Source organism: Polychytrium aggregatum, assembly GCF_025602895.1.
Source record: "Polychytrium aggregatum strain JEL109 chromosome Unknown BJ171scaffold_30, whole genome shotgun sequence".
Taxonomy (NCBI): Eukaryota; Fungi; Chytridiomycota; class Chytridiomycetes; order Polychytriales; genus Polychytrium; species Polychytrium aggregatum.
In genome coordinates, this window is record NW_026516232.1 from 32,277 (window position 1) to 43,951 (window position 11,675).

The window sequence follows — 11,675 nt, forward strand, 5'->3', positions numbered from 1 at the left end:
CAATGGTGTTTCGGCCAGCAAGTCTCAAGCACCAGCAGAGACGCCCGTAGGCTCCACCCCTCGCTTCTTTGCGCGACACTCGACTCCCCTTCGTCTGAAGAGAAAGTCCCCTCCACGTCAGAGTCCCGAGCCCGCTGCCGAGGGTGCCAGAGCTTCGCCCAGCTTCCCTCCTCGATCTCGCCGCCGACTTTCGAGCCCCGATGTCTCTATAGAGGTCGTCATTGAAACCACAGAGCAGCCGAGCACCACGGTCAAGATCGAAGATCGAATGATAATGCTCAGACTCAAGAACCTTTGGCTGCAAAACGAGCTCCTTCGCGAACGCATCAAGACCGAGCGAGTCCTCCGTGAGGAAAAGGTCGCTGCCATCAGACGCGGCGACCCCACAACTTCCTCCTATTAGCTCAATATGATCAATATATCGCACCATTTGGTCCCTTGACTTGATATCTGTCCCTGAGTCGGATGATGTGTCCCTGTTGTGACATGCGCTGGATGGGGGTTTGGATTTTCACTCAAAAGCATAAGCATCCGCCATCGGCCTGCATCCCAACCGGCCCGCCTCACGATATCCAGAAACTTTTGCGAAGACATCCCATACCTCATCTGATACAACTAGACCTTCGACCACAATCCGTGCATCTCCTCGGTGATCACACTCTTCAACAGCATGGTGCGGGCCGTTTATGTCTCGATCTGTCGTCAGCTCACATATACCACATGGATGCTCTCAAGCTGGCCCATCCCAGCGCACAAGACACTCCTGTGCAGCTTCTGCGTCCGCCTCTTCCACAGCCTGTGGATGATGATGGCGACCCCATGCTGTCCAGAAGCATGAAGAGTGTCAAGAAGCCACCCAAGCACAGCCGGATGGAGAGGAGCTTCCTTCCCCGCCTCCGTCCCGACGGGACCATCGAGGATCGCCGACTGCAGCTTCCCTTCCTCTGCGACACCCGCATTATGCGGACCAAGACCGGTAAATTCTACATCGTGGTCTCGGAGCCACTTGTCCGTCCGGGCGAAAGCCAAGCCCAGGACACGGCCAAGTCGTCTCTATCGATCCTGGCGTCCGTGACTTCATCACCACATACGATCCTTCCGGCCTCGTCACCGCCTGGGGTGCCTCCAACCCTCACTCGACCAATGGTGGCAGGGACACCAAGAACAGGATGCGTCGAGCAGCCCTCCGCATCCTCGAGCGCATCCGATGCCTTGTCAACGATCTCCACCGCAAGGCAGCCAAGTGGCTCTGCTCGACGTACAACGTCATCTACATCCCCAAGCTCAACCTCCACCAGCTGGCAGCACACTGCTCTGGACGAGTGGTCAATGAGAAGATGGCCATGCTGGCCCACTGTCGCTTTGTCGACACCCTCGTCCACAAGTCCAGGGAGTATGCTGACTGCAGGGTGTGTATTGTTGGGGAGGAGTACACGAGCAAGACATGCACTCGGTGCGGGCACATCAAGCGGGACCTGGGAGCGGCCAAGGTGTACCACTGCAGGGAGTGTGGGTTGATGATAGATCGAGACATCAATGGGGCTCGTAACATTCTGTTGAAGAATGCGAGTACGGATGACGTTCTTGGCGAGGGCATGGTGTAGCCTCACAAACACCCCTTGGACCCGAACTGGCGGTGCTTGGTGCAGCAGGTTGGATCCATAGTGTTGGTATCGATGGAAAACTCAATGGAACGGCAGTTGTATCTGAACTTGGATGACGGGAATGTGGGTTCAATTCCATATTCGATTCCATGTTCGATTCATGTTCGATTCCATGTTCAATGCATGTGGCAGTACTTGTACAACAGCGAGTCCAGCCATCAAGCCATCGGATCGAGCCAGGCTTGTATGTGTGTGTGTGATGTCAATGGCCAGAGTATGGCTTGCCATTGTTTGGCTTGCTTCGCCACTTCCCTCACTTTCATCTGTCCATCGCCATCATCCACTTGCCTCCATCCAGTCTCCGTCAACATGGCCAGCATGGACGAGCCTGCTTCACCCACGGCATCATCCGCCACCCACCAAATTCAAGCTGAAGCCAGAACAACCTCGTCGATGCCCGACACCATCCACTCCTCACTCGAACACATCCAAGACATCTTCACCATCATCTGTTGCAACGACAGCTTCCAGTTTGCCCTCGATTTGAACACCATCAAGACCCTCCTCCGAGTGTGCAGACGTGTCCGCCCTCTCCTGAGCTACAAGCTGACTCACTTCCAGAGCTGGTGCCAGAAGGCAGGACTGTGTCGTCCCGATGGGTCCCTTAGGTTTGGGCTTACCCCCAGCGACCAGATTGCCCTCTCGCTGCACTTCGAATGTCAAGGCACAGCCGACCGATCCTGGCTCAAAGATCAAGCCATCCGGGGCAATGCAGCCGCATCGTACTTCATGGCATGGAAGCTTAGTATTGAACTCCGTGGTCAGCAGTCGCTGGACCCTTCCGAGTGCGTAGCTCAACAGCAACAAATCTTCCACCTTATGGAAACAGCGGCCAAAGCAAAGCATTCGATGGCTCAATTCCAGCTAGCGTTATGCTATCGTGATGCCTTTGGAGTCAAGCGAGACCAACCTATGGCCATCGAGCTCTATCGAGAGCTTGCGGAACTTGGAATGCCTCAGGCTCAAGTCGCCCTCGGACTATACTACGAATATGGAGAGAGTGTCGATCAAGACTTTGACACAGCCATCGAGTGGTATTCCAAGGCGGCTGCCCAAGGCTATGACTTTGGTCGTCTCCGAATCGGTTTCCTTCGAGGCTGGTTCTCGCTCATCGGCCACGGAGTCAAACAGAGCGACGTCGCTGCCTTCAACCACTGGCAGGAAGTCAGCACCAAGTCTACCGATCCGTTCCTCAAGCCCATCGCCACCCACATGCTTGGTTGGATGCACTACCTCGGCCGAGGAACAGTGCGAGACGATCAGAAGGGCGTCAAGATTATCCGAGAGAACCAATCGGAAATATTCAAGCTCGGAGAGGCCGAGGGCCTTGCATCGCAATGGAATAACATCAAGTCCGAAATACCTGCACATCGCGAGTTCTTCGAGCTGTGCAAGCTGGGATCGAATCGTGACTGGCTGTGCAGACATCTCATGGCTGTGTGTCTGTTTTATGGATTCGGAACCACGCAAAACAGAACAAAGGCAGCAGGAATCCTCGAGCAGCTCGCCAACAACGGTCACAGCGAAAGCCAATTTTGGTTCGGAGTGTGCTACTATAGCGGTGGGGGAGTGTCAGAAGACGAGCCGAAGGGATTCGAGTGGTTCAGCAAGTCGGCCAGCCAAGGCAACTCCTATGGGCAGTGGATGGTAGGTTATTGCTACTTGCTTGGAGCAGGAGTCCCCCAGGACGGTATCAAGGCGTTCGAGTGGTATCGTAAATCGGCCGAACAGGGTAATCGATACGGACAATATTCTCTTGGTGAATGCTACAAAAATGGTTGGGGTGTCCCCCAGAACATCGACACCGCCGTCGACTGGTACCGCAAGTCCGCAGACCAAGATCTCGATTGGTCTGTCGATTGCCTTAGAGAACTCGCCAAGTGGCCCTGATCCCAAAGTCCTCTCCTAAACAGTCCAGTGGCGACCCTGAACATTGAAGCAGAACAGCCAAGCAAACCGCACTGCCATCATCCGTCCCAGCCACCAGAGTCCCACAGTATATTTGACAGTAAATACATCTATTATATCGACTAAACAAAGCAGTGCTGTCCCATATCCATCACTGATGTTGATCGACTGAGAACAATATTGAATGACTCGACAACAGCAACTCGACCACCACACTCGATCCTCCCTTTGGAACTGCAACTATTGGAAAGAACGAGAACAATCCGGATCACCCTGTCGCCACATAATACCAGATAAAGCAAGAAGCAAACCACCAGCCTTACTCGTCTCTGAGAGCTTCCATTTCTGACCCCTGGTATTGCTGGCTGGCTCTGGCATTAGGTGTTGGCTTTGCCAACCAGGACATTTTACAATCATCATTGCAGCTCTCTATCCCTTGGGGACCTGTTTGTGGAGGGACGGCGATGTCAAGTTTTGCCGAACTCATCCATCCAGTGACAGTTTGGAATCTGCAGCTCCGACTTCCATGTCCAGACTTGTGCTGACATATGCCTGTGGCATTACTTCCTCAGGCTCCTACTGTCGTGCGTGGCGTATCCGAGGGATTGGCGTCTACGACAGACATTCAGTTGCGATGTCATCCAACACCGCCACAACATCCAGCCAGATCGCTGGTCTGTTGTTGAGGATTCGTTCGCGTTTGGCTCGCCATTTGCTCAGTTTTTCCTGGTCGATGGTGGCTGGTCTTGCGGGCACTCGAGCCAGCTTGGGGAGTGCGTCGATTGCAAGGTCGATGTAGGTGATGCCTTCGGGGATCGATGTGGGGTGAACATATTTCTCGAGTCGGTCCTTGGCTCGGGCACATTCTGCTGCATGTTTTCTGTTGACATACACCTTGGGGCCGTTGGGTCCGGGCTTTCTGCACGCTCCGTCAGGTTTGGGCGGGAAGCCTCCGACCCTCCAGAGGAACATTCATCGGGCTTGAGCGACTGATATCGCTGGTATCCTTGCGGTCAGTCCCGCAGCGTGCGTGGGAGCGTGGGATGCATGGAATCCTGGGTCATTATGAGGTTGGGCCCACTGATGAAACATTCGATGATCGAAACAGGGTGCACCGTTTCATAGAGTGAGCCGGTGTAATCGGAAGTCACAGGGTTTCGTGGTGTAGTTGGTTATCACGTGAGTCTAACACACTCAAGGTCTCCGGTTCGATCCCGGACGAAACCATTCTCTCGCTCCGCTAGCTCAGTTGGTTAGAGCGTGGTGCTAATAACGCCAAGGTCACAGGTTCGATCCCTGTGCGGAGCATTTTTTGCTTCCCTTCTCGGTTTACACTCCACTTTTGGTTCTCTCTCATCCCCTCTTTACCCTCATCGCTGTCTTGATGTTCTCCAACACCGTTGCAATATCCAGTTGCATGTGCTTTGCGTCCGTGGATGAGGGCATCGTGCACTTTTGCTTTGTCATTTTCCGTGAACACCTACTGGTGAGCTTTGGCGAATGCCGTCGAGAATAGGGAAGCGAAGGATGCAGGTGGTCGTCATGGGCCATTACAGTTCTGGAGTCTGGGCGAAAGCATCTGATGATCAGTCGAGTCATGGGCTGTCCATCCGGGAAGGCGATACAAGGTGTATTGACGGCGTTTTACAACATTCCAGTATGATGTTCAGTCCCGTGGCTGGTCCATGGTCCCTCTGTTGTGGAGGTCTCCTTGAGAATTGGCGATGGGACTCATCTCCATAAACGGTCATTTGTGTAGCGCTGAAAGAGGCGGTGCTGTTGGTCTGTGATCAGTTGTATGGCTTGGTGGTGAAGCTTCGAGGCACATCCCGTTGGAGCTGGGATGGCTTGCGCACTTTCTCAGTCCCTCTCATGCTTTCAGTCACCCCGGGGTGCTCGGCGTCTGACTTGGGATGGAAACCGAACTCTTATTGGTGCAATGCGAACACTTTTGTTACCGATAATCGTTTTCGCTATGCTTTCTTGATGATGCTTACGAGTCGCAGATGTGAACGATGATCGCATCACAATGTTACATCGTGAAGAGTACAATCCGCGGAAGAATCATCATAGCGGCAAAGAAAATAATTTGATTTAACAAGTGATCCGCATTGGTCCAGTCAATAGTCAATAGGTGGGTCTTTATTAAAGACTTTGCCTTAGCGTCCCTTTTGGGCTCTGGCACTGGGTGTTGGCTTTGCCAACCGGGACATTTGGGTCGTCGGTGTACAGCTCTCTATCCCATGGGGCCTGTTTGCGGAGGGACGGCGATGTCAAGTTTTGCCGAACTCATCCATTCAGTGACAGTTTGGGACTCCAGCTCCGGCTTCCCTGTCCAAGTGTCTGCTCATGCGTCTGGGAGGGTTTCTTTCTCAGGTACTTGTTTGCTGCGATTGGTCAGCCCGAGGGGCCGCTGTCCACGACAGACATTTGGTTGCGATGTCATCCAGCACCGCCACGACATCCAGCCAGATCGCTGGTCTGTTGTTCAGTACTCGGCTGCGCTTGGCACGCCATCTTCTCTGTTTTTCAGGATCGGTGGTGAGTGGTCTTGTTGGCACTCGAGCCAACTTGGGGAGTGCGTCGATTGCAAGGTCGATGTAGGTGATGCCTTCGGGGATCGATGTGGGGTGAACATATTTCTCGAGTCGGTCCTTGGCTCGGACACATTCTGCTGCATGTTTTCTGTTGACATACACCTTGGGGCCGTTGGGTCCGGTCTTTTTGCACTCCTTGTCGGGTTTAGGTGGGAAACACCCGACTCGCCACAGGAGCATTCTCCTTGCTTGGGCAACTGTTGCTACTGGCATCCGCGCTGTCAGGATGGGGTCGCCTTCCCACTTGTAGGTGCCTGCGATCGACATTACTTTCTCGGGCTTCCGCTCTTTTTCAAAACTGTGAACGATCACCGCCTTCTTGATGGGTGTGCCGGTGCCAGTTCCAGATTCAAACAGGTCCAGTCTTGTTCTGTCTGGGGAGTCTCGGTGCTGTCTCTCGAGCTCCTTCCATGCGGCGCTTCCGGTCAGCTTGGAGAGTATCTTCTTGTTTGGGTTTCTTGGGGGCAACTCGGTGATGTACTTGAGCACGTGGGATCCAAGATATCCTGGGTCGTCTTTCCTGTCGAACCACCGTCCGAAGCACTTGATCATCAGTATCTGTTTTCTGGTCGCCATGGTGTAGATTCCTGTGGCTGTCATGACAGCCGGACCAGACGCGTTCTGGCGGATGTTGAGTGCCGATCGCAGTGTGTCCAGCATGCACCCCTGTAGAGTGTTCATTATCGGGCCCTTCATGTTGACGATGGCAAGGCCGTACTCCAGACGGGGCCGGATGAAAGCCTTGTAGATTTTGACGATCAGTCCAGGGTAGACTGACTTGCTGAAGATGCCGTGTTCCTTGAGCTCTTTGGTTCGGAACTGGGCTTTGTGCTTTAGTTGAGTGACGTGGGCCTCTGCGTCGATGCCATCAGGGCCGAACTGCACCCCGAGGTACTTGTAGGTGCTGGTGACGAAGCTAAGAGGTGTTCCCTTGAGTGTGATTGGGGTCGGGTTTGCTTCCGCGGTAAGCACTTCGCATTTGGTCGGAGAGAAAGCGTAATTGTTTTCATCTGCGTGTGCTTCGGAGATGTCAACAAGTCTTTGGAGGTCTTCTTGGTTTTTTGCTACCAACGCCATGTCGTCGGCGCACATGACATTGTTGATGATGAGGTTCCCTATTCTGGGTGATGTGACTGCTCGGAGGTTTTGTGCGAGGTCATCCATGAAGAGGCTGTAGAGGGTGGGTGAAAGAACCGACCCTTGCAGCAGCCCGATCTCCAGCCAGTACGGCCGGGATTTGGTGCCGCTCACGAGAACAGCGGTGGTCACGTTGTCGAAGAGCGCGCGTAGGATGCGGATGGTATGCGGGGGGATGTCTCGTTGCTCGAGTTTGTGCCAGAGCCGATCCCGGTCAACTGAGTCGTACGCGGCTTTGATGTCCATGAACGCGATCCACGGGGTGTGGCCGTCGTTCTGTAGGAACTTGACGATTGAATCGAGTGCGAATACCTGGTCCAGGGTTCCCCTGTTGCTGCGGAAGCCTCCTTGGGAGATGTCGATGGGGCCCATCTCCTGGAGGAGTCGGCTATGTAAGATCCTTTCGAATACCTTTCGGACAACTTGTAGCAGAGAGATCGGGCGATAGTTCTTGATGTCCTCTTCTTCGCCCTTCTTCTTCCAGATGGGGTGGTTGATGGCGACATTCCATTCTTGAGGGACGATGCCGGTCCACATGCACCAGTTGAAGAGCTGACGCAGCCAATCCGAGACTTGGTCGGTTACTGGGTGTAGGAGCTCGGCACTGATCCCGTCGGACCCAGGGGCCTTGTGTTTCCCCATGCGTCGGATGGCTGTTTTTACTTCTTCTGCTGTGATTTCGCGGCCCAAGAGGCGACTGAATAGTATTTCCTGAGGACGCGGTGTATCGTTGGCTTCTTGAACACCGAGACGACTTGAGATGTTCCCAAAGTGGGCCCGGTACTGGTCCATGCTGTCTTGGTCGTTCGGAAGAATCGACCGGTTGAAGAAGCCGCTTTTGACCTTGTCTCGCTTGCTGATTTCCTTGAGGAGCTCAGAGTCCGATTTGGTGGAGAGAGACTGGGCCCAGGTGTTGTAGAAGGCGCGTTTCTGTCGTCGTATGAGGTCCTTGAGTTTGTTGTTCATGTTTTCGTAGTCGGCCATGGCCTGCAGTTGGATTCTCGAGCCTTGTGGCGACTGGTTCACGATTCGATAAGCCGTGTTTCGTCGTTTCTTGATGTCAGCCATTTCCGGTGTCCAAAAGCCGTTGCGGGGAGCCGGGCCATCCTTCTTTCGCTTCCCAATGACGATTTGTGCCACCGCTGTGACGTGGTTCTTGATGATATTCCACCCAGATTCAACGAGGGCTTCGGCGTCTTCGCGTGCCATGGGTCCATCCTCTTGTGGTAGCCGGGTTCCCAGCTGTGTGATCTGCTCTACGACTACTGGGTGGTGGACTCTAAAGGCTTCCGTGTATTGCTGGAGGGTTTCGGGATCTTCGAGCTTGTTGGTTCGCCACACGAGGATTGGTGGGCGGGCAGGCTCTCTGGCGGCGTTCCATTCAAGTTCCATCGACACCATGCGGTGGTCTGAGTTACAGGTGTCGTTGGAGTGGACCGTCACCGTCTTGGCGTTGTGTCTCAGTGCCGTCGAGACAAAGAAGAGGTCCAGTACTGAGTGTTGTGGTTTCTTCCCGTTGACGACGTGGGTCCAGTGTTGCCCCGTGGGGTTGGTCGAATCCACGAATTCCAGGAAGCCGCCCGCTACAGCTGTCCGCAGTGGTTGCAAACGGTTGGCGGTTTCATGGGTGTCTCTGCTTGTCTGGCCCATGCGGGTGTTGAAGTCGCCCATGATCACAGATGGGATAGGATTGTTCATTTCTGTGGTGTTGGTCTTGATGGCCGACAGGGCTTCTCGGAACTTTTGCAGGGCTGCCGCATTGGCTGATAGAGCAGGCTTGAGGTAGAAAGATCCAAAGACGATGCCTCGGAACTTGAACCAGATGCTCGTGTGATGAGGTCCAACGCGGAAGTTGCTAAAGTCTTCGAGGTTGGTGGTTTTCGGGTTCCGAATGAGGGCGATTCCTCCGGTGCCTCTTGCGAGGCCGTCGACAGAGACATATGGCTCTCGGGTTTCGAAAACTATGAGGTTCTTGTAAGGTCCGATGGATTGCTGTGGTTTGAGCCACGTTTCTTGGACTGTTATAAAGTCGAGGTCTTTTGCTTTTACCATTTCGATAACCTCGTGTATAGAGGTTTCAAGTCCGCAGACATTCAGGGTCGCGAACCTAATAGTGGGCGTAGGTTGGGGCTGCATCATTTGCGGGGAGGAGTGGTTCCTTCGCGTCCGCCTTTTTCTTGGCGGCCTGGTTTGTTGCGAGCCAGTTCCTTCGCCTTAGCAGTGATCTGCTCGGCGACGGCTGGGTCGTTCATCTTCCGTTGGTACAAGGTCGCCGTGAGGAGGTCATTGGATTCCGCACATATCCTGGCAGCGCGTTCAATGAAGCTCTTGATTTGGAGCTTCTTGGACTCCTTCTCGGCCTCGGTGATCTTCGACACGTCCATGTGTGCGACTTCAGTGAATTTCATGTCCGTAATGTGCTTCAAGAATTCTTCTCTCGAGCTCTTGTCTCTGAGAACAAACTCACAGACGCTGTTGTTGACAAAGCTGATATTGAGAATCTGGTTGGTGGCAAAGCCCTTCTCCTTGAAAGCTTGTCTGATCGTGCGGTAGCTACCCCGAGGGATACCCTTGACGTAAACCCAAGCGGCGTTGTCCATCCTATCCTTTAAGGGTCCTTCCTCGACAGGGACCGAGGATCTGATCATCCTGAATGGCGTGGCAGTCTTGGGCACCAGCCACTTGCCGTCGGTGGGGTCACGGCCGCGGAGGATGGCGCCGATGGCCTCGTTCTTCTTGCCGGCATCGGCCTCCTGGTGGACTTTTTCGAGGGCCGCCAGCTTGCGCGCGTCGATTGTCTTGTTGTCGGGCTGCTTCTTGGCACCCCGCTGGGCGGCTGCTGCGTAGGATGTCGGAGCTGGGCGTTCCGAGATGGCCCGGGACGCATGCTCCAGCTCGGAGGCGAGCGTCTGCATGCACTCGGTGGCGCTCTGGGTCAGGGCCTTGATTCTAGCAACTTCCTCGGGTTTGCTGAGGTCCAGCTTGGCGAGTTCTTCGTTAATCTTCTGAGCTTTCTTGAGAAGCTCACTCTGGATGTGCTGAAGCTGCTGTTGGGGACTCTGCTTCTTGCGCATGTCGGTGGCGCAGACGCGCTTCCCGACAGCCCTGGCATCGGCGAGGGAGGCCCGTTGTTCGAAAAGCTTCCATCCGGCTTCGTCATGGCGGGTCATCAGGCCCCAGAATACGAGGATGGAAAAATGCTTCCCGCATTCTTCCACCTTGGTGGCGGCGTCCGGGCTCATCAGCATGTTCTTGCAGACGACCGAGTGCTGGGCGTCGTCGATACGCCAGGCGGGGGGCTTGCTCCCTCTGCAACGGGAGCATTGAACTTGGTCTGCCTTCAGAGCGAAGACAAACCTAAAGCGGCGGTAGGTGATGTCTTTGAAATCGACCGGGATGAAGTCCTGGTCGGTGAGAGTGTTGTTCTTGGCCTTCTCGAGGATCGAGAGGGCCCACTTCTTTTCTTCAACCACGTCGGGCGGGTTGGGAAAGATTGCCGAATCTGCATAGAGCTCTTCGATAATTTCTTCGACGGTCTTCTTGCGACCGACGTGCAGCTGGATGGGCTCACCATCCCTGCGGTGCTTTTTGGTGGGTGCTGATTCGGTGGCCTCGGTGATACTGGCGCTACTGACCTGATGGCCGTTGCTTTCTAGGCTGCGATTTTCGTCCGGTTGGCCTGGTTCTTGGGCAGCAGGGCTGCCCGAGGTGTCTATGGCCATCTCGTTGATGGCCGTTTGGGTCGGGGGCATGTGGAGGGGGTCGTTGGTTGAGAGTGTTGAGCGGTTTGTAAATAAAAGAGCGACGGAGAGCCTGTGCCTGTGGATCCAAAAGTTGAGATCAAGGTCAAGCTCTCCGCATTGGTCCAGTGGCTAGGATTTCTCGCTCTCACCGAGACGGCCGGGGTTCGATTCCCCGATGCGGAATATCGGTTCCATAGTGTAGCGGTTAGCACTCAGGATTCTGACTCCTGCAACCCGAGTTCAAATCTCGGTGGGACCTCTATTTTCGTTTTGCCCGTTTCCAATGGCTGTCAAACCGAACTTCCATCGTGCAAATATCCGGCCCCGTGATGCCTTTTCCACCAATACGTAATCCATTCTTCGTTCGCAAGACATTTGCCGTCTGCGTGGTGCTCTCCGTTCTCTTCGTTTTGTGGATCCATGATTCGCTTGATGCTCTTATACTATCGCTCCCTTCATTCCAGTGATTGGAATCAACTCCAGACTTTGATAACGGCGTCGGCTTTGATCCATTGGTATCCAATGAATAGGGGGGTTTGATTCTCCTGCTGATGCTCTGGACAGATCGGCGGCAGCTGCTGTTTCATTCACGAACCAGGCACCGCATCGATCGAGTCGCAGGGTGT

The 11,675-nt window shown here is 54.3% G+C and overlaps 1 protein-coding gene and 4 non-coding genes across 5 annotated transcripts; 4 read left to right on the plus strand and 1 right to left on the minus strand.

The window, feature by feature from the left end:
• Positions 1 to 450: 450 nt before the first annotated feature.
• On the minus strand, positions 451 to 1,483 carry BJ171DRAFT_513307 (uncharacterized protein). Its single transcript, XM_053111748.1, has 3 exons — positions 1,428 to 1,483; positions 1,401 to 1,403; positions 451 to 1,042 (listed from the first exon to the last, which is right to left on the minus strand). Exons 1-3 carry the CDS (start codon positions 1,463 to 1,465, stop codon positions 703 to 705), a joined length of 381 nt encoding a protein of 126 aa, XP_052964596.1. The 5' UTR covers positions 1,466 to 1,483; the 3' UTR covers positions 451 to 702.
• A 3,242-nt stretch (positions 1,484 to 4,725) lies between these two features.
• On the plus strand, positions 4,726 to 4,799 carry BJ171DRAFT_t178. The gene has a single exon. It is a non-coding gene; the product is annotated as a tRNA-Val (tRNA).
• A 7-nt stretch (positions 4,800 to 4,806) lies between these two features.
• On the plus strand, positions 4,807 to 4,880 carry BJ171DRAFT_t179. The gene has a single exon. It is a non-coding gene; the product is annotated as a tRNA-Ile (tRNA).
• Positions 4,881 to 11,160: 6,280 nt separating this feature from the next.
• BJ171DRAFT_t180 lies at positions 11,161 to 11,232 on the plus strand. Its single transcript has one exon. It is a non-coding gene; the product is annotated as a tRNA-Glu (tRNA).
• Positions 11,233 to 11,236: 4 nt separating this feature from the next.
• BJ171DRAFT_t181 lies at positions 11,237 to 11,308 on the plus strand. The gene has a single exon. It is a non-coding gene; the product is annotated as a tRNA-Gln (tRNA).
• Positions 11,309 to 11,675: the final 367 nt, after the last annotated feature.

Bases quoted from the DNA above. Each gene is read 5' to 3' on its own strand.
- BJ171DRAFT_513307 (XM_053111748.1), bottom strand. From the start codon at position 1,465: ATGTGCCCGCACCGAGTGCATGTCTTGCTCGTGTACTC.